Source organism: Chaetura pelagica, unplaced genomic scaffold (assembly GCF_000747805.2).
Source record: "Chaetura pelagica isolate M959 unplaced genomic scaffold, ChaPel_1.0 scaffold199, whole genome shotgun sequence".
NCBI lineage: Eukaryota > Metazoa > Chordata > Aves > Apodiformes > Apodidae > Chaetura > Chaetura pelagica.
Genome location: NW_009970714.1, coordinates 83,118 through 105,413, shown reverse-complemented (window position 1 = coordinate 105,413; position 22,296 = coordinate 83,118). Strand labels below are relative to the sequence as shown.

The 22,296-nt window shown below is 47.8% G+C and overlaps 1 protein-coding gene across 1 annotated transcript in view; it reads left to right on the top strand.

Annotated features, from left to right (window-relative positions):
- Nucleotides 1–22,296, top strand: part of LOC104396174 (mitogen-activated protein kinase kinase kinase 3-like) — a 41,953-nt gene that overhangs the window by 8,084 nt on the left and 11,573 nt on the right. The window contains exons 2-7 of the mRNA XM_010005991.1: nucleotides 2,160–2,203; nucleotides 3,221–3,320; nucleotides 9,317–9,430; nucleotides 11,264–11,375; nucleotides 18,993–19,126; nucleotides 21,554–21,627. Coding sequence (XP_010004293.1) covers nucleotides 2,160–2,203; nucleotides 3,221–3,320; nucleotides 9,317–9,430; nucleotides 11,264–11,375; nucleotides 18,993–19,126; nucleotides 21,554–21,627 — 578 coding nt within the window. The remainder of the gene's footprint in view (nucleotides 1–2,159; nucleotides 2,204–3,220; nucleotides 3,321–9,316; nucleotides 9,431–11,263; nucleotides 11,376–18,992; nucleotides 19,127–21,553; nucleotides 21,628–22,296) is intronic.

Sequence of the window (22,296 nt, the reverse complement as noted above, 5' to 3'; positions counted from 1 at the left end):
TTATTTTATTTTTTTTTCCTTCTCTCTCTGGAGCTTTATACAAGTGTTTTGACATTTTCCAGCCACAAGCTGTTTTTCAAAACTGTACTTGTCTGCGAAATCCGTGTTGCTCAGCACAAACAGGCAGCCTGTGCTGTGTCCCAACTCCGGGCAGTGTTTGGGTCTGCACTGAAAGTGAAACCTGTGTTTTGAAAGGTTTCCTGCAGCAAGGCTGGAGCTGCAGGAGCTTTTCCCTTTACACATCCTGCTCCTTCGTAAAGAGAAACCTCGAAAGTTCCTTGCCTGGATTTTTTTTTCCTCTTACTTTAGAGAAGGGCTTTGCAGAGCTACATGCAGTGAACTCACCCTGGCTGGTTAACTGACAGCATCCAGGAGGGATGAACCAGCCAGGCCCTGTTCAGAGAGGCACATGCAAATAAAAATTGCCATAAAAGAGCCCATATCTCTTTTTCTTTTCCACCAGAGATCATTCAAGGTGGCAATCCTGCCCGTCTCTCTAGAATGATTTGGAGCTTCAACACTCGGTTGTTTGTGGTCATCTCTTCTCCTTTTGAATTTTGGGCTGGTTTAGAGTTAGTTTGGTGTCTTTATGGGTTGGGTCTGGTTCTAGAAGTGAACCTGGAGTTTGTCCAAATGTTGTGGGTCTGGAGAACTGGCTGTAGACACCGAGGTGATGTAAGTGCCTGTTTAGCACAGGCCTGTAACACTGTTGGAGTGCCCCATTTGGTGACTGTCCCAGCACTGGTTCTTCCCAGCCTTTCTGCAAACACAGAAAATGTCATGAGCAGAGACAAAAAGGATGTGTTTCGGGTGATCCAACATGTTTACCCTGAATCTGCTGGGTTTTTTTTAAGCTTTTCAACTGAATTGCCTCAAGCCTTGACTTCCTGAACTTCAATGGGTGTTTGCAGAACTCGAGAATCTGTCAGTTTAAAAATAAACTGGAGAATGCCCGTCCAGCTCATTTTCCTCATTAGAGACAAAGCTGTTTCACTGTGGCTCTGCTTTCCCTCTGAGAAGATGGAAAGTGTGCCTTCACGAGTTGGCAATCCAGGACTAGAGATAAGGTTCTTGCTCAGGAAGGGCTGTCACCCACCCATTCAGGGATTATCCCTGTGAGATGCAGGCAGCAGGGAACCAAGCCCTCCCTGGTGTTCCACCTTGGAGAGAGATGGTGCTTTTTTCTACATGGGAGGAAAACCACTATTTGAGGAGGCTTGTGTGCACTGGTGTGGGCAGAGACCTGGCTAACTCAGGTGACTAAAACTGGTCTGGAAAGTAAAGAAGGTTTTGATCTGCCTTGGAGACCATTGGAAAGTCCTGGCATGAGCCAAAGGATGCTGGAGGGATGCTCAGCTCAGGTTTGGTCTGAGAAGCTGAATGAATGAAAAGGTTCCTTATGGTCTCAATTGCTGTTAAATATGTACAAATAGAGGATGGGAGAAGTGGCTGTTTCTAGTCCCTGTACAGTTGTGTGCCCAGCCAGCCCGTGATTCTGCTGGCTCTTTGGACAAATTTTTATTATTTCTCTTGAGGTGAGCACCAGGTCAGTTCAGGGTGGGTATTTACTGTATATGTGGTGATCATCACTGTAGTGACACCTGGTAACCTTTGCATTTTGTAGGCCCTAACAAAATAACAGCCACCCACCACCCACCCAGTACCGTTATCTTAAAATCCACAGTTGTCTCTCCACTTTCATTACAGGACACTTGTTTTTACTGCTTAGTTTTTTGCCCCAAATATTCTCTAAGCGTTGCTTGTTGGATTTCTAAGAAGAGTACTGGGGTAAAACCATGGTAGGTGCTGGAGATGGACAGACATGTTTGCCTCTTTGATAACAGTGCCTTTTTCCCCACTGAGTTCAGAGCATTCAAACATTTCCACTTTTATTAATGTATTTTACTAAAACTAACAGTTGTACAGGTAGGTGAGTGTCCCCTTATTGACAGAATACCTTGGTTTTTTACATTTATCAGCAATGTGGAGTTTCCCCAAAGTCTGCGAGTCCGGCAGCTTGGCCCTAAATAGACCAGATACCCACTGGAATTAGGGGAGTCTCTGGAGACTCCCCTAGGAGAGCTGCTGGTAGCTTTGGATCTGTATGTCAATCTGGGATGCAGCTGGAGACCTAACCATGTCCTACTTTTTCCTTCCAGCAGCGCAATGTCAGGATCAAGTTTGAATATGAAGGAGAGAAAAGGTACGTACCCAACCCAGTGCACCCTGTACAGGGACAAATTACCCTTTTTGCCCAACACTTGTCTTTCTGACTTCAGCCAGCTGCAGATGAGCTCACAGCAGGATTCATCTCCCTAAAATCAACTACGGTTTTATATCCAAGAGCCTTGCCTTGTCATCCCGTTTGCCACAAGCACCTCCTGGGATTTACATGCAGGCAAAGTGATTCCAAGCTGGAAGTCATTAAATGCCTCTTCCCAAGGACATGGGGTGCATGCTTGGATCCTTTTTTTTAATTCTTGAGCCCTTCTGAACCACAGCTGAGCTGCAACTGTACAGAAATATGTTATTTGATTAGCAGCCTATGACACTTACTTAAGATAACCAGATTTTGGGCATGAGTCCCATAAAAATAGAACTGGGAGTTAAAGCTTGCCTGCCCTTCCCTGCTTGACATTTTCATGGAATCACCTCTGCTTGGTGACTGCAGTAGGGCAGGACACAGGGCTGGAAACTTGCAGGCTGATGGTCCAAGTTGCTTGTTAAAGCCAAAGTAAATTTAAGTAATGTCACCACAGGGCTAGACTGAACCTGCTGATATGTACCCATAGAGCTGCTGCATGTGCTGGTACAGGAGAGTCATAGGATGCCACCAAACTGCACAATTCTTCCATCCCTTCTCCCTGCTCAGAGCTACTTGCTGAAAATGGAGATGATAAAACACTGACCAGTGCCTGACTCTAGGTCGTCTCCAGTGAAGGGCTCCTGAGCTTTCTTCTTTTCCATCTGTACCTCATAGCAAGGGGAAGAACAGAAGAGCTGCACTAGGGTTTTTGGTAGGTGTTCTTGCAAGGTAGATCAAGTTTCCTCTTGGGCATAGCAGACGAGCAGCATTTCTTATAAGTGTAAAAGCAAAGAGCAGCTTTATGCTTTGTGATAGAAGAATACAGATCCTTTCTTCTGAATTGTCAGTCTGATCCCAAATTCCAGTATGCTTCTATTAAATTGAGACTGTTGTTGTACTTGTTTGTGTGTACAGGATTATCCAGTTTCCAAGACCAGTCAGATTCAAAGAAGTGGTGCAGAAGGTCACGGATGCTTTTGGACAGACAATGGACTTAGTCTGTGTGAACAATGAGGTACTCTTCTCCTTACTGCTAATTTTAGGGTGCTTAGGTACCCCCTTCAGAATTGAGCAGTCATTTGTTCTTGAGGCCCTAATTTAGTGTTGTAAGTGAATGTGAAGAAGAATAATGGTATTTTGTGGTTCCCAGGTAGTAAGTGTACAAGTGCTGTTGTCTGGGCACAGCTTAGATGGATTCTCAGACTCAAAGTCAGACTCTCCCCTTCTCAAAGTTATTTCAGTTAAAGCCTGTTAAATGGTGAGATAAGAACATTGTCCTCCCCCTCAGAACAAAACAAAACAAAAAATCCCCCTAACTCAGGGTAAGGAATTAAGTAACTGAGGTGTATGTCATGTCATAGTATGGTTTGACTGGAAGGGATCTTAAAGATCATCTAGTTCCAATCCCCCTGCCATGGGCAGGGACACCTCCCACCAGACCAGGTTGCTCAGAGCCCCATCCAACCTGGCCTTGCACACTTCCAGGGATGGAGCTTCCATGACTTCCCTGATGGAGACAGATTGTCAGTTCAGCTGCTCAGTCAGCATTGTTGGACATCTCCCCATCACAACAAGACTGACTTTCACAGTTTCTCTGTCTGTTGGCTTTCCTGAGGGCCATGTGAAGTGACTGTAGGCTGCTGCACGTCTGGGTTGGATGTGAAGCTTCCCATCCTGGGGACAGCTGTAGAAGCATGGTGAAGTGCAGAGCATGAGGGACAGTGCTGCTAACAGAGTGTACTTTTGTCTAGCACTAACTTTGTTTCACCCCAGGAGACCATGTGCACATTCTTGTGGTTAGGTCTGCAGTGGAATCTGCAGCACTGCAGGTTCCTCTAGCAGGTCCTGTGGCCACATAAAGGCAGCCAAGAAACCTTCCTTCTGTGATCCTTATGTTTGAAGGCTTGAAGACAGTTTTTCTCCAACCTTCTTTATGGCACAGGCCACTGTGGTTTTTCAGCTTCTTCTCTGAGCCCAGCACTGTGTCTGAAAGGAGGGTACTGATGAGGGCCTTTTCCTTGAAGGGAGCAATCCCTGGCATCTGGTTCTGTGTGCTCAGTGTTTCCCTGTGGAGCGTCTTGCCATGGACTGGGCAGACAGCTGGGACCACTGAACTCTTAAGGTGGGTTTGGCTTTGGGAAGGAGAAGAGGACCAGATAACGAATCAATAGGCTTTTAAATACCAATTCTTTTGGCTCTGTCCTGGCAAATTGCTTGTTCATGTGTTAATTGCAAATGACTAATGGCCTTTCATTAAAGTGTGAATAGAGAGGGACGTCATGAAAAGAGCTTTCTCTCTCTTTTTTTCCCCCCCATCTCTTTTTTTTGTTCCTTCCTTTTGTTTCAATGGAGATTTGCTCCACAAAAAGCTTGTTATTCTTTTATAATAGGTACCTCATGATACGAAAGTGTCTGCAGGGTTTTGGCTTTGAATGTGGTCAGGTTTCTAATCTTGGTCATTCTCTGACAGCCCTCCCGGGAAAAGCCTGCCATTGAATTCTCCAGAAGTGACTCATTTCATTCCAGGTTTCTTTCCACTGGAAGAGGGACTTTTTTTTTTTTTTTTTCCAGCAATGGCAAACAGAAGCTTAAATAATGCATTTCATCCCATGTTAGAGTCTGTGTTCCTGGGCATGTGCACAGCACATAGCAGGATTGGGAGCAGGCCTTTGGGTACTCCAAACTTCTTAGAGTTGAAAAGGAGCTTCAGTGGTTTGTTTTCCTACACATGGAAATTCCTCCTTGTGAAAACGCACACTTTTGGAAAAGGTCTGAGCGGTAGCAATTCAGAGTTGTTGTTGTGGAAACAGTATCAACAGGCAAAAGTGACCTTTTTGGGGAGAGCCTACATGTCCCCATGGTGACACCCTGCCATCTGGCTCTTAGCATGTTCTGGGTCAGGTTTTTTAGTCTCATGGCTGCAAGTCTCAGAGGTACCCTGGCCACACACTACTACAGTTTAATGTTTCACTCTTTCTTTACACCCAAAGGGACCTGTGCAGTAATTATTTGTTGCTCTTGCAGTAGCACCTTGTAGACCAAAATGACTGTGAGGTCACCAAGCCTTTACAAAAGCTCACTAAGTGGCAGTCCCTGTCCTGGTGAAGCAGGAGTCCTGAAGCCAGGATTAGGGAGATGAACATGCCAGCTGGGTGGAGCAGGGGCACACATGAATCACATCCTGGTGGGACCATGGAATCAGTGGGCTTGGGCTGGTATAGATAAGAGTAGGGCCTGGCCATGGGTGTACCAGATGGGGCATGTCTACATGTTAGTACTAGGCTGGGCTCATCAGAATCTTGCCTGGGCATGGACAGCACGGCGTGGTGTTCTGGATTGAAAGACTGGCTTCTGCAGCAAAAGCTCTGTCTGAATTGGATCTGCAGGCACTGCTGAACAGCTGCCCCAGGTGTGACAAAGTGTTACCTTGTCATTTGTCCCATCTCCATCACCAGCTTGTGATGTGACCTTGGGCAGAACACAGAACTTTGGTGTGCCACCAGTTCCTTTCTCACCTCTCCTGGCATGTTTCCTCTGAGGCTGTCCCTCAGCATCATTTCAAAAGGTTAGGGAGAGTTAAAGCGTAGGAAAGTGGTAGAAGCTCCATTCTGAGGGGGGAGGAGAAGTGTTTAAGTGTATTTAACAAACATTTGTCGAGAATTGTTGATGCCAGTTGGTCCTGCACTGGGCAGGAAGATGAACTAATTGACCTCTCAGATTTTTCCCCAACCCTGTTTCCTACTATTCTTTGGCTTTCTGCAGTGTCTTGCAGAGTGAGGTCTTGCCTTGCTGTTGCAGTCAGTGAAAACTCACCCTTTGCACTCACCTTCTTAGACTGCAGTGGACTGACCATGAAGTCCCATACTTAAAACATGAGGCTCCAGGGGACTATACAGTTTAAAAGCAAGAAGCAAAGCTAATCTTTATTTAGTGAAACTTCTGTGTAGGGTAAACTTTGCTGTTCATCACAGATGCTCACTCTGTTAGAATAAACCCAGTTACTGGAAATGTACCCTGGCAATTAGTTCTGTGGTTCTGCATGAGTCTATATTTAGTTTTATGCCTACTAGATATCTGTTCCTAATATCCCTATGTGCCACAGACTGGAAGCCAAGTGGAGCAAAATCTACTTGCCAGATGTGGGTAATAAGTAAAGCCAAGCTAAATACTGGCTCCAGTCCCTTCTACAGGAGGGCAATTTCTGCCTGATGTTTTTGGCTCCTCTGAAGTAGGCAGATGTGTTAATGTTGAGATATTGGAGTGAGACAGAGTGACCTGAAGAACATTCTGTTCAACAGCAGCTGAGGGATTGCTCTGAAAACTTGTGAGGAGCTCAGTAAAGAGAGGGGTGAGCCATGGGACTGTGCTTACAGTTTGGAGTCACATTCTGCTTGGTGGTGAAATGAGGGGGAGCAGCTCTCCAGGGTTCTCCTTTCTGGGTGGGTGAGTGTAGGAGAGGAGGCTCGTCTGCTTCATGCACCTGTGCAGCTCTTGTGAACTTCAAGAGGGTTAAGCAGATAATGTCTCTGTAGCTCTACTGCTTAAGGAAACAGACTGCCTGAGAACAGCTGCAAAGCATTTGGGAGGTGTACTCAATACCATCTTTGTCTGATATCTGCTGTAACCTTGGGTGATTCATTCAGATCCCAAAGTTTAACCATAGACTAACAGTTTACTCCATGGATTTACTGAAAGCCCTGAATAGTTGATATCTACCCGGTGAGTACTTTCCTTTCATTCGTGTCCAAGCCCTGTCCCAGACTGGGAATCTGTTTCCAGCCTCACTTGTGAGGCCCAGCCCAGACAAGAATGGTGCTGGTGTTCTCTGTAAACCTCACAGCTGGTTAAGTCCCTTGCTTGGGAGGTAAGGGACACCTTCCTGAACTTTCCCCATCTGGTTTGGTTGAGACCTCAAGGACCCTGTAGGACATCCTGAGGCAAGGCTTTCTCAAGAGTTCCTCTTGGAATCTTTTTCCTACATGCAAATAACTATTTTTCAGACAAAGAATGCACAGCCGGCTTATTCTTCTTCCTGGGGGAATGTGTTAAATGCTTTGCTCTGGAGGATCTTTTTCCATCTTTTTGTGGACATTTCTCAACCACCTTTGCATACCTTACACTGGAAGAGCACTCCTAACTTAACCTGGAGTTTGTTGCTTAAATATCTTTTGAGAGATGGCCTTGGCTTTCCTCAGCAATTATCACTACTTCCAGCAATTCCTTTTCTCACCTCTTAATCCCACTTCTGGATGTCTAACTCTCCCATGGAAGCTGCAGGGGTCCTTGGCATCTAATTTGGGACTGTAAGGGTTGCAGTAAAGTTGGCTATTGCAATGTTCTTTTGCAGACCTGGCTTTTAGGATCTCAAAGCTCAGTGCCTGAGATGTGTGTAAGCTCAGGACCACAGCTGCAGGAGCTTGGCTTTCTTGTTAAGCATGATGTTCATCATATGAAATATGTGGCCTGCATATGGCTGGGTTCCCTGTCTGCAAAATGGAGGTGAAAGATAACTTTCCTATCACATGGGAGAGGAGGAACTCAATCCAAACCTTGAGTTAGCTGGTGACACTGCAGAGACAGCAGCCACACAGACACCTAAGATAGAGCTTGACAGGCTCGGGCTGTGATCCTTGGGTGAAGGAGGTGACTTGTAGCAGTTTACTGAGGTGAAACCTCATCTCTGTTGGCCAAGGCCCACAACTTTCCCTTGACCTGGTCATCTCCAGAGTCCTAGCCTCAGTGCACACAGTCTGAGGTGTATTTGCCTGCAGGGCCAACAGCCAAACCCGTGGCAACACCCTGGGATCAAACAGGCAAACACAGGCAGGTTTTGAATGTCGTTTTCTGGAGTGGTTGTTCTGAGGTGCATTTGCTGTGGCTGGTGGCATGAACCCTGATCACCCAGAGGGCTGAGGTGCCTTTCAGAAGTTCTGGGGAGCTGTGGCTCCCAGTAAGACCAGTGGGAGTCTACTGGGAGCTGTGGCCACTCAGTTCCTTTGGTAGGTGGAACTGCTGTGTCCGTTGGCACAGGCACAAGTTGGATCCAGTGCCCATGGAAACCTACAGAGGCTGAGGTCTGGTTTTTATGAGATCAGGCAGAATGCCCCTGGATGAGGGGCAAAAAGGTGTGATTTTAGTCTTGGCCCATGGCGGCATGGAGCCCCTCTGAAGTGCAGCTGTGTTGGGTGTTGGAAGTTTTTCAGGCTGTCTGCAGGACTTGGTACACCACACAGCAACATCAGGAGGGTCAAATTCCCTCTGGAGATACGAGGGCAATAGTCTGCCACTTAGCTGGAAAGCATCAGGACCTTTAGCTGCCTGATAGACAGGGTACTGTGTAGCTCTCTGTTGTATTTACCTTATAAAAAGCAGAAGCTGAATTTGTCTTGCTGAGTAGTTCTTGGAGGGAGACAGTGTACACCTTTCACATCAAAAGAGAAGAGACTCTAAAATGTTCCCTGGGTTCACCTGATGCCCAAACATGAGGCAGACTATGCCAGTTGCAGCAGTAGGGAAGGCCCCTGAGGATCTACCTGAGTGAATCCTTGAGTGCAGCTCATTGTTTCCTTGGAGCACCACTGCACTACAGTCTTTCCAGGGAGAAACTTGGGGGGGATGTGTGGGGCTGTTTTGGGGCTGGGTAGCAGCAGGTCTTGCCTATAAACTCCAAGATCAGAGCAGCCCCAGAATAGCAGGCAACAAGCCTAAGGTTTCATCTCAACCCCCTCCTCTTCCCACTGGCTGAATTGGTGATGGGACCTTTAAGCTCTCTCCTTGCAGATGTCTTTTGTTGTTCTTTTTTTGGTGTCTGTTCTTGGTGGATGGGAACTTGGAAGAAAACGTTAGAGCTCAGCAAGCTGGAGGGCACGGGGGCTCTGTTTTCCATCCGCCTGCTGGGGTTCCTTCCTTGTCCCCCAGTTCCCAGGCTGCTCACTGCAAGGATCTGGCTTCCTCTGTTTACCAAACAAGTGTGACACTGCCATGCTCTGGTGTTTGTTCGATCCCTTCCAGCTCCTGATGCCGCTGAAATCCCAGGAAGATTTGGACAAAGCGGTGGAGCAGCTGGAGCTGAGCCCTTCCCTGAAGAGCCTGCGAATCCTTGTGAGCGCTCCAAAGAAAGCGAACGTGAGCCCTTCACCTTCTCTGCTCTTCTGTGTCTGGAGTGAGGTGCCTTGTTATTGTGCAGGGGAGTGGAAACGACCCTTCTGACGGTGCAGAGCAGAGGGCAAGGTGGTCATGAGGGTTCACAGCCCTGCTCTGCCTCAGCTGCTCAGAAATCCTCCCGTGGTGGCAGCCCAGGGGCTGAGCTCAGCTCCCTCTGGCTCCTCCTGCAACCTGTGAGGGGTTAAATAATGTGCTGATTCTCAAACAAAGTTGAAGCCCTTCTGCTTTCTGCCTGGGGGTGCTGTCACCCCTTGTGCTTTCTGCCTGGGGGTGCTGTCACCTCTCTATGTTCTCCAAAGGAGGGTGATGCCCTGGCTCTCACCGTGCTGGGTGGCAGTGTGGGGGCTGTTCCCTCCATGTGTTGCTGGCCGTGCTCAAGGCCGGAGAGAGCAAACTGGAGATTCCTTCAGTCTCCTGCAGAACTGTCTTTCCCCCTCCCTCCCCCCCCTTATTTATTTATTTGTTTTTCCTGAGCTCGGTGGATTTGCAGCTAAGCCCGTTAGCTTGACCTCCCCTGCTCAGAGCATCTTGCCAAGCACATGTCGTGCTGCCCCAAGCACAGACTGCAAAGCAAGGGATTTACAGATGTTGCAACTCTTGTTTCTTCCTTATATTTCCTAGAAGTACTGGAGAGGCTGGGAATCTTGAAACTCAGTGCTTGTCCTTAAGATACCGCTGGTGCTCACAGCTCCTGGCACTTCTCCGCTTTTGAGAGGCTCTCAAAAGGTGCAGGGAGCAGAGTCCCAGGGGAAGACTGATCCATCAAGCAGGATTTCCTAAATCCTGGGCAGAAATGAGCCAATCTGCCCTAGCAACTGTAGGAACATTGCAGCATTGCAAGTGAACTACTTAGAGCTGAGCAGCCAGGTAGATTCTTGCATGTCTTTGAGAGCAGATCAGACTCTTTCTGTAGCACGTAACCACACAAGAACATGTGGTTCCAGGGTCATACATAAAACTACCACAAAATCAAAATGCACTGTTTTAGTAAAACATGGCCACTGCCATTGAAGTTACCAGCTGGATTGTCATTTTCTTGCTTTCCTCCTTTTCTGTCTTCCATAGCAGAGACTCTGATCCTCCTCTCTCTTCTGCTCCTTTCCTCTGTTGAAGAGGAACCTGGAGAAGAAGTTCTGATTTTGGAACTGCAAACCTGGGTTCAGGGCAGGGGTTAGTCTATCTGGAAATAATGCAGTGTGAGAATAGCCTTTTATGTCAAATACCTGCATTTATCATTAGCAAGCAGAGCACAGATTTATCTTATTAGAGTATTTTAATAATGGATGTGAATTGTTTGTGAATGATTTTTGGATCAGTCTAGATTGCATACATGTCTTTTTTTTTCATGGTTCTTGGGTAATATGGTCATGGGGAGCCAAATGCAGCAGGGTTTCACATGTGTCTGCAAAGGCTCTGGCAGAGTCTGACCATCTGCTCCTTTCCTCTGTTGAAGAGGAACCTGGAGAAGAAGTTCTGATTTTGGAACTGCAAACCTGGGTTCAGGGCAGGGGTTAGTCTATCTGGAAATAATGCAGTGTGAGAATAGCCTTTTATGTCAAATACCTGCATTTATCATTAGCAAGCAGAGCACAGATTTATCTTATTAGAGTATTTTAATAATGGATGTGAATTGTTTGTGAATGATTTTTGGATCAGTCTAGATTGCATACATGTCTTTTTTTTTTTTCATGGTTCTTGGGTAATATGGTCATGGGGAGCCAAATGCAGGGTTTCACATGGTGTGTCTGCAAAGGCTCTGGCAGAGTCTGACCATTCCCTTTATCTGATTGCCAGCTCCTCCAGCCAAACAACAGCAAACAGCATGAAATGAGGATCTCCAGATCCATGGGTGATATAATGGGATCCCTGTACAAGGACTCTGAGAGGACGCGGAAATATTCAACAGGTCAGTGAAATGCTCTGCGGGGTGTTTTGTGCTGTTACAAGGTGGACCACCATCCTCTTTGTCTTTCCTGCCACATCCCTTTCCTGCTACAGTCTGCATGGCCACCCTGATGTCTCCCACCAGGAGTTCAGTGGAGTTGCTGTTTATCTTCAGTTTGGTGAAAAGACTCCACAGGCTTCACAGGATGGACAAGGTTGTGCTGAGCCAGGAATCTTGTTGGGCCTGAAAGCTGGGAAGAGCAGGGGATCTGAGGTGTGATTTCAGGGAGAAAATGCAGTCATAAAAATCTCCACTGAATTTGAAGCTGCTGAGCTTCATCAAAGTGAAGAGTGAGGATCCATAGGAAGCCAAATCATTTTCACACCTTGACATCATTTTTTCTTTTAACCATTTGCTCTTGTTCTCTGGGCAACTCTCCCCCTTTCCTCATTAGCAGAATGATGCAGGTGATTCTGGTTCCTTAGCTCCTGAGGGGAGATCAGTCTCACTACATGAAGACCAAATACGTGTCTCTGTGTCACCTGGCTGTTCTTGTTGGTGAAATGAAGTCTGTAGCAGTTGCTTTTGTGGTTTCTCAGGAGAATGGGTGTGTGCAGTGTTTTGTAGTGGTCACATTTCAGATGGAAGGGAGCATCTCTTTCCTTCCAAGGTGCTGGGAGTAGCAGCCTCTGAAGCCAGGCTGGCAAATGCCTGGTCACCTCTTGCAGCTCTGTAGGGACTGAAGGTTGTTTGTATCCTTGTGTGGTCTTTTCTTTGGTTTTCTGTGCTAGAGTTTGTGCTTTTCTTGCTTTATAAAATACTCTAAGCTTTTTGAAGTGGCAAGTACTTTTGATAAGCTGTCTGTAGGACCTTCTGTGTGAACAACCTTGTAGGGTTTTATAGAGAGCAGGGTGCCTTGTGCAGAACTAGTAAAGCAGCCCACAGGACTGTATAGCAGGGGTATAATTAGTCACATTGCAACCTATGGCAGGAGTAATGTTCTTGTCAGACAGTGAATGTTCTCTGCTGCATCTGTGGGTGCTGGTTACGGGGTGATTTTTACAGATCTCTGTTGTTTTCATACATTTAGTCAACAACTGTAGAAACGACAGCATCAGAAGCCTTGACTAATGTGGGGCTCTCCTGTACAAATATCCATGAAGATACACTTCATTGTCTAAAGATCCTCTGTACTTACATGTCAGTAAATGCTTCCAAACTCCTTGTGCAACAAAAGAGCATTTTTCTCCAAGGATTTGCCCTTTCTCTGCATCATAGCCTATGCTACCTTGAGAACATCTCTTGTGTTTTGCTGCATCTCAGATCAATGATATTTAGGAAACATTCTTCTAGGGTAGGTTCAATATGAGCCCTGTGCAGCCATACCCAGGGTCTTACTGAAGCCAGGAGTGGGTGGCACATGTATGAGAGCTCTCTCTGGTCCTGGTGTTTGGAGGTGCCAAGGATGTCTCATTCTGTTGTAGTGGGCTTTTTTTTCCTAGATCACACAGCTCTTGGGAGTTTGCCCAGAGCCTGGCAGAGTCACTGGATGGCTCTGAATGAAATGCACACACAAATACGTGGCAGGGCACAGAGCCTCAGCAGAAACTGTGTGTGTGCAAAACATCTCTGCTGCTCCTTGTTGGCACTTGTGAAGCTGTTAATGTAAGCCAGTGAGGAGCTGTGGCACCAGGAGCTGTCACTGGTGTGTGAACTGGGCGTGCTGGGCAGAATTGATCCCACATGTAGCTGTGCTAGAGAGATTAGTTCTTGCAAAGTTAGACTTTTCTACTAAGTTTTAATGCCATGCCTTGGCCTTTCCTTACTGTTTTGGAGCTGCTGTAATACCAAGAGAGCCCCTGACTTGGTCTGCATCACTGACTGTGAGATGTCACTGCCTTGAAGGACATCATGTAGATAAAGCCTCCTCCTTCATCTGCCTTGTATCAGCTCTGCAAGGGTGAGAGCCTGAGGTACAGATGGATTTTGAGGAAAAGGCCTAAAAAGCAGAGTGGAGGACTGGATGTAACATGCTGGTTTGATCTAAGCAATGGAGCAGGAGGCCTGGGCAGCACCAGATGTAGGATGCAGAGTGTGCTAATGTTGGGATCTGCATGCTGGTTGCTAATGCACCCAAACCAGTGTCCCCAGTGCTGTAAGTAGCAAAGGTAACCAATCCATGCTATAGTAATCCCTCTGGTTTTTCCTATGCAGACCACCAGTCTTGCTCTTAGTTTGACCAGAGGTTACCACAAACCCTCTGCATGGTAACAGCACACTGACCTCTCTTTGGAGTTACCTGGGGTCTGTATGAAGCTACTGCAGCTCTGCTTAGGAGGTGTTCACAATCCAGCAGATTCAGTTTTTCACCTCCTGAGTCAGAACTGGGTCAGCAGCTGAGTAGAAACTCCAGTGACCTGAGCGGGACAGCTCAAAACTGAAAGTCAGGCATTAGACAGATAGAGCTGGTCCTGTGTTGTGGTTCCCTGACCTAGGGATATCACTCAACTTGGTGGACAGTCAAAAGGCAACCTGAGAGGCTGGGATTTCTGCAGGAGAAACTGTTCTTCACCTGGGGTTGTAGGGTGTTTCACAGTGTGACAGCATCTGCTGTCATCACAGTGGTTGCTCTCTAGAAAGGCTCTTCACTCAATTCATCTTTTCTCTTGAAACCACATTTAAAAGGAGATTGAAAGTGACTTTCTAGAAAGAGGTGCTTCAAGGTCACATTCTCAGAGTTTCTGAGGTGTCTCGTGGTTTTCTGCTGACTCTGCCATGTTAGCAGCAGCAAAAAGTAATAAAACTGTATGTTGCTGGCACAAAGACACTGGAAGGAGGGTAGATGTTCTGGAGAAGCTTTGGCTATATTTGCTCCTGCTGGGCAGAAAACGTCTTCACTCCGTGTCCCTGAAAAACCTTATGCAAAGTCAATATTTTCTATTTTTTTTTCCCCCATAAACTTTTTCAGTAGAAATCCCCTCCCCCCTTTTTGGGGGGGAAGTATAAAATGTTCCAGTCTCTTGGTTACCAGCATCTGCAAATGTTCAGCTGAGTGCCAGGAAACTTTGGCTAAAAACTCTTTGGGTTCTGCATTTTCAGATAACTGAGGGTTGTTTTTATTTACTTGGAGGAAACACATATTTCAGAACATTATCCACATTATCCTGAACCACCCTATCCCAGAATGACAATTTCAGTGGAAACACTTGCCAAAAGCTTGATTTATTTCTATTTTTCTTTTTTTCCATGGTGGCAAACCAGGCTGCTGAGCCTTGGCATCATGTGCCCACCAGCCCTCTCCAGACCAGGAGCTAACACTGATCAGGTCCATGCTGAGTGGCCATGGGAAGAGCAGGACTTTCACCTTAGAGAATTGCCACTGTAGTTATGGTACCAGGTTTTCATGGGTGCCTGGACCCATGTGCAGCAGCATCTAACCCCTGCTTAGCAGACTGAGAGGATTTGAGTGTAGACCTCCAAGAGAGGCAGTACAAAGTGAGGCATTGTTTCTGTCCTCTCATCAAGGTGTGTGAATGTGGGCACCAGGCTGTGTTCATGCCCAGCAGGGACTGTGGTGGCCACAGATGGAGTAAACAACTAGTGAGCACTTCGGGGAAGCAGAAGCTTTGGTGCACAGGCTGGCCAAGTCACCCTGAGAAACACAGCCATGGAGGTGATACCTGTGCCATTCAATTCACTGGGCCAGGGCATGAACCTGTGTTGGTGTTTAATCATTAGTCCATTCCCTGGCCAGTCCTGTACCAATAGCTGCCATCCCAGCAGTGCCTGCGTGAAAATTGGGATAGTGCAGCTCAGGGACCTGTTACAGGAGTTGGGATGGATGAAACCCTCCCCCCACCAAGGTTTTGAGAGGAAGAGGATTCATCTGTGTGCATCATGCCACCTGCTTTAGGGTTAGAAAATGAGCTCTGCCTGCTTACTAGCTTAGAAGTACCCTGAAATTTGGCTTAAATGTAGAAGCCCATCCTTATAGGATCAACATGGAGAGGAGAGAGACTTGTGGGGGTCCCACTGAAAAGGAAGATGCTGAGGGAGGTTTGGCCTGCCTGGTCACACCTTCCCACAACAGTCACGGAGTGAGAAGTCTCCTGCAGGTTTGTCCCTTCTCCTGGTGCCACTGCAGCCCGAGCCCCGGGGCTCAGAGGAGCAGCACATCCTGACGTCGTGTCCTTCCTTCAGCAACATCATCCCAGGGCTGGGCTGGCCGGGCTGCAGCTGTGGGTGTAGGTGGCCACCAGCAAACCGTCCTCAACTGACCTGTAAGGGGCTTCTCTACTCCATCAGGACCCCCACATGATGCCTGTTGGTGGTGGAGGAGGTTTTGGGAAGGACCTGGCAGGGCAGGGAAAGGGTGAAGCCACGGAAGGCGGAGGCAGAGGGAAGCCAAGGCTGGCACAGGGGAGCTGGCTGTACATGCAGTACCACGAGCTCTGCACAGATTGCATGAAAGATACTTCTTCATAAAAATAACAGAAGGGAACATGAAAGACCCCAGCAGATGCCAGCAGTGACTGGGAGTCTCCGTGCTGGCCTGGTTCACCCAGCTCAGGACATGCTGTGCTCTAGCCTCAAATATATGGCTTGACATTAGTGCATGTAACATGGAGCAGGAATCCCTCCCCAAAGCACCTTGCTCCAGAGGGTAACTGAGGTCAGATGCTCAACCAGTGCCAATCTGCAGAGTTTCTCTGAGTTCAGGAATCCTGCTGAGACCCAGCCATTTGGCTTATAAAGAAGTGCCTGGGAGCCTGCCCCATCCCCACTGGATCTGAGGACTGGAGCTGACATGTAACCCTGTAGACCCCAGGAGGACAGTCCATTTGGGTTCTCCTCTCTCTGCCTGGAACTGCTGCTGTTTCTTGTGTCTTCCTCTGTCTTTGGGTGGATAAAGCAGCATTTTTATTCTTACATATATTTATCCAATATGCCTTGTGTTGCCCCACTATGAATTAAGTCTGCCATTAAGTACCACCGTTGCTTTTCCTTTCTGGCCTCAGTTTTCCATCTCCCCTCCCCAGCAGCCCTAGAGATTGCTTGAGGTTTCTTTTAATGAGGCACGTTAGGGCTGAAGAGGGGGGGAATCAGCCCTGTGCTCTGGGACTCTGCTACCACCAGGTCCCTGTGTTCCTTCCAGGCAGATGGGCTTGCATGGCCATAAAGCAGCAACAACAAGTGCTCCTGGAGGTGTGAAGCTGCATAAATTATTTAGAGCAGCTCTTCTACCCAAGCAGCCTGTCTGGAAGGGATCTGGTTCAATCCAGCAGTTTCCAGGCGTGCAAAAGCCTGAGCGTTTTGTTGAACTTCCTTGCCTGCTGGGAAATGCCTGGTGTCTTATCCCCTTTCACAGTTTTTGGCAGGAAATGTGACTCTGGAAGGTCAAACACAACTGACCTGATGACCGGGAGCAGTTGTTACAGGCAAAGGCTTGATGTGAGATCATGCAAAGTCTTTACGCTTGTGATAAATCTCATTTAACTCCCTGTGTCCACAATCAACCAGGGCATGTACAGCTAGCTCTTTGGAAAATCCAAGCTGAAGACTTCGTGGGCAGTGGGTGGACTGTTGCAGCTAGGGATCCCAGCACTGCATGAGCAGACCCACACCTCTTAGCAGCAGTAACAAAAATGCTCACCAGAGCTGAGATACAGCAGTTGCACCACGTCAAATCCTCTAACAGCTGTTTGGAGCATTCTGGATTGACATCTGTTAAGCAAATGAGGGGATGACAACACAGAGATTTATCCAGGGTGCCCAAACTGTTAAATGGTTAAACCTTTGTTTATTTATCTTCAAAGAGAGGATGCTGTACTTCCCAACTGGTTTTGTTTTTAGGGCTGGTGGAAAGCCAGTTCATTATGAGCACTGCAGCACTTGAGAGATTCTCTCCCCTTGATCTTGGCCTTACTTCAGTTGAGCTTTTTTTTGCTTTTTTTTTTGCCTTTTTTTTTTTATTTATATATATTTTTTTTGGTGTCCTTATCCTGCAGGAAATCTATGAAGGAGAAAATAGGAAAAAAAATAATAAAATAACTCAAAGCCATATGACTTTTATTTTTACAATCCAAGGAGTCTGGAGATGTACAGTGGGACAGAGGTATCTTATGTATTTGGTATAAATCCAGCAAACCTGATTTAGTGATCTTTAATGCTGGTGTGACACTTAACATGAGCAGCTCCTGATGGGTCTCAGCCTAAGTGAGAAGTGAGGACTTGGACTTGAAGTGTTGATCATGCTGGTGGATTCCCGCCAGAGATCAATCTGGCACAGTAACTGATGCAGAATAGCAGCAGAAGAAGCAGAATTGTTATGTTGATTGATCAGTGTTGACTTTTCACAATGGGATAGGCCCCTTCCCAGTACCTTTCTCATGCAATATTGTGCTAAGCCCCTGGGCATGTTGTAACCAAATGGCAGTGACAAACCAAAGAGTTGGCAAGAGTCCTGCAGAAGTGGGTGAGAAGTGTAAAGAAGCGCATCTCCAAGTGCTCTCTAAATCTGCAAGGATGTGTGCTTTTTAGAAGTCTGCTTATAAACAAGTTGCTGTGTTGATGCAAAGGCTCACATTGCACAATACCAACTGGTTAAAGCTCCAGCACAGAACAGCACGGACCTCTTGTCAGCAGTTCCTTGCCATGAAGTGATGACAGCCCAGGGATGGAGGGGAGAGGGTGCAGAAAGACAAGGGAAGCCAAGCCTGTGCCTCTGGGCCAAGGGAGGGCAATGCTCCCTAAATCCTGAAAAGGCATGAGGAATCAGTTAGGGTGGATTTGGGGCAATAATAGGGAGGAACGGGCTGTCGACATAGAGAAGCTGTGGAGTTCTCTCCCAGGTGCAAAATAGAAGCCTTCTTTGCTAAACAGGCCTGGTGGGGTGTCTGCAAAAGCCTTGCTCCCTGTGCCAAGGTGTGCATGATGCACTGCAAAGTACCAGGGCTTTCCAGGTGGCTCTGCCTGGTGTGGAGGCTCTGCCAGCTGAGGCTACGGAGAGGGGAAACAACCCTCACTTGTTGCTGGAGGATCACCCTCCAGCTGATCCCTTAGGTCTTTCCCCTCCCCGTTGTTCTTGGATTTGAAAGCTGATGTTTCTCCCTCTTTACTTTCATATAGGGGAAGGGGGAGACAAGAGGTGTATTTGAGTGCAAATGGTTTTCCATATAAGAAGTAGTTAAGTGGTGTTTGCACCAAGTTCACTCTGGCTGTTTCCCAGATTACTGAACGAGGCAGGAAAATGCCCAGATGTCAAAAAGGGGAGGTGGGTTTGGAGTTTGCATTTTGCTTTGAGATTGCCTGATTGTATTGCTACAAAACCCTGGAGCCCTTTTCTTTCTGGTGTTGACAGAGCATGTGAATATATAGTGCACAGCTCTTAGGATCCAGGAGTAGGTTGAAGGCCAAGTCTGCTAGATATTGTGTGGCCCCACAGTAAGAAACAGTTCCTGTTGCAAAAGCTTTGTAAGATGCCCATAAACAGTATTGCATCTCTAGCTCCTCCATTCCCTTCCACAAAAGTTCAAACCCAGCAGCCTCTCCAGCATATCTGTGATCACAGGAACAGTCTCTGAAGGGACTTAGATGTGACAAGTCCTCTCCTTGACCCATCCCTTTCCCATGTTCTAGGCTCTCTGCACACTGGCCGGAGTTCTCCGCCCCCAGGGAGCGTTCCTGAGGAGCAGCAGCAGATCGCACGCCAGGGATCCTACACCAGCATCAACAGTGAGGGTGAATTCATCCCTGAGACCATGGATCAGAACGTAAGTGGGGCCAAAGCATGTGGGTAGAACCCAGGCAGCATCAGGCATGAAGGAGGCCCTGCTGGGAGTGCCTTTCCCACTGTTAAATCCCCGGTGGGCTCTGCGCACGAGGCGCGGGCCAGTTTTTCCAGGAGTGGGTGCCCACGGGCTCAAGAAACAGTGGGCCCCATTTCCAGGAGCCCTAAAAGCCAGTTGCAGTGGTGATGGCAACATGCTGTGGCACCTCAGGTAGCTCTGGAGGAGCATAGATTTGGCACACATGTGCACACCAGCTGCCAGGCCCTCCAGGCCACAGCCTTCCCAGATCCCTGGGACCATGAGGGAGTTTACCTGGAGATGTGAGCAGCTCTTATACCTCCCTCTCCATTTGCAGTTCTGCTCAAGCTGTAGCTCTGAAGAGCTCAGTAGAGGTCCTGTGAAGTCAACTGGGCTAACTGGCCACACAACTCATTCTTGCAAAGCTCTCAGAAGGGCAGGACCAGTTTCCACAATTTGCAGGAGGGCTGGCCATGCAGAAAGGACACATCCAGAAGGTACTAACCTCACTCCAACAGACTGCTGGGATGGCCCCCAAGGATCTTGTCTAGGAAGATGTGCATTTCCTAAACTCAAACAGCACCCACTAGCTCTGCTTTTGTGTGCAAGCTGTGCCAGTGTTTCCATGGCAAAGTTGTGTTTTCAGTGGTTTATTATACAGCCATTAATAAAATGAGGAGTCACTCCGGGTGAGTCTTGGCAGCATCAGAGTGCAGATGTATCTTGTGCTCCTTGCAGCCAAAAGTTGCCTTTCTATTGTTTTCACATGCCTTCCAAACACGTTGGATAGGATTAAGACAAATGGTGTGTGCGTGCAGGGGGAGGGTCCACATGAACCCTCTCTTGGGTGTAAATCAGCACAGCTCCACTGGCTTTTAATGGAGCTCCATCAGCACTCGCTGAGCTCTGAGCCTATTCCTGATGAAGGTTCCCAGATGCTCTCCTTGCTTTTCCCCAGCATCACACTGTGGGTGGCCTGCTGCCCTTCTCTAGCAAATTAAATGCAGGAAAAGGATCAGGGGATGTTTGGTGTCTTTTTTTTCCCCTTCTCCTTGAGCAGCCATGTTTTTCTCCATGGGGGCTTTGCCCTCAGAATGTCCTCGTGCTGCAGCTTCCATCTGTGCCTTGTGGAAAGTCACTTACAAGCTGGTACTTCTGCCTTTTGGGGGGTGGCCCTGTGCAAGCCTGTGATGTAACTGCAGTCTTTGCCTGGAGACCAGCTTGGCAGATGGCCAGACACTGAGTTTGGAGCCTACTTGGATTCCCAATCCTATGCTTTCAAGGAATGAGTCTATTTCAGCCTTATTAACTGCTGGGAGAGCCCTAATGTGGCTGGCAGAGGTGGGGAGTAGGGTCTAGCAGAGGTCTTGCTCATTTTTGTCTGGGGCTCTTTGAAGGATGAGGCTTTGGGGTAAAAACTGGGACGCAAAGAAAAATTGCCCTTTCCAGTTGAGACTATCCTGCCAAAACAACAGGAGCTGTTATGACAACCAGTTGAGGAGGTCTGACAGGAACATCACATGGAAAGGGAGGCTGTTCCTGGACACAGGGAAGGGGGAGCTAGTTTAGGGTGATTCCACGTGGTGTTTAACCCTTGTTGCTCAGCTTTCCTGGGAACAAGCTGGGCTTGGGGCTGGCTGTGGAGTAGGGGATGGTGAGTGTCTACAGTGGGTCTGCAGGAGGAGGAAGCATCATAACCACAGCAGCACAGGGTGGCCCTGAGCAAGCTCTGCTCCTCCTGGAACTGCACACAGCCCCTGGGTCTGCCACTCAATACAAAACCTCTATTGTTACTAACTTGCTATAAATAACCCCGTCCAGTACAATGTCTCATCCAGGAAGCAACACAAATGCAGCTTTTGACTCACTGAGCTAGGGAGAGCCAAGCTTGTTTCTCCAGCCAAAAGCCCTGATGATGCTTCACTTATCACCAGAGAGGAAGGCTGGTCTTCTGTGCCAGGCCAGCTTGGAAAAGTAAGGAGTCCAGGGCTGTGCTCCTGGCTGTGGTGTGCAGTATCTTCTTGGCCTTGGGCACATCATTTTTGTCCTGAAATATATATAAAATTATTTTTTTTCCACAAGTCCTTTGAGCACTTTGAGTCTTACTGACACCGCAGTGTGGTTTGAACATCAGGGTGCTAATGAGCTTTGCCTGAGTTTCCCTGCTAGCAAATAGCAGTTGGAAAGAACAGTAATCCAGGTAGGGCATCATAAAAGGTTTTCTACTGGGAAGAAAACTTTTCTTAGAGTGGATCTCAGCTCTGCTGTGGCTGGAATCAGCTGGTGGGAATCAGCCAGCCACTTTGTTGACCCTGCAGAGACCTGCTAGCACTGAAGCCTGAAGAGCTGCAGAGCATGGATTGATTGTTTCCCCTTTTCTGTCACTGTCAGATGCTTGAAGCTTTCATCAGCCCTGATGAGTCGCTGTCTGGGAGCTGCCAGTCACTGGACAGGTCTGTGGACAGGTGAGTTGTGCATGTCACCATGTTTACAAGCTGAAATGCAGCCTCTGCTCCATAGCAGGAGGGGAGTGGGGTCAGTGGCATGCCTTGAGGTTCCAGTTGGAATGTACCCAAGCAAAACAAACTTATCCCGAATGCTGAAAAACAGATCCTAGATGGATGTGTGTGCCATGGTATGATTTGAATTACAGTCATCTGAGCTGGACAGAGTAGCTGGGGAGCTGTGGACAGCCTGGCTTTGTGTGCCCAGGTTTTCTGCTGTGGTCAGATCCTTGTCCTACGCCTCTGGCTTTCCACAGTCATCATCTCAATGCTCCATTAGCCTCTCCACGCCTCCTCCTCCCCGGCTATGCTGGCTGCTCTCCTTTGACTAGTTGTAAATTTGGCATCCCCTGTTGAGCTGGACAGAGTAGCTGGGGAGCTGTGGACAGCCTGGCTTTGTGTGCCCAGGTTTTCTGCTGTGGTCAGATCCTTGTCCTACGCCTCTGGCTTTCCACAGTCATCATCTCAATGCTCCATTAGCCTCTCCACGCCTCCTCCTCCCCGGCTATGCTGGCTGCTCTCCTTTGACTAGTTGTAAATTTGGCATCCCCTGTGCACTGCCAGCAGCCACAGACATGTCAGTCAAGGTGCTGAGGACACCAGACAAGCAGCAACTAAGTTTAGCTTCTC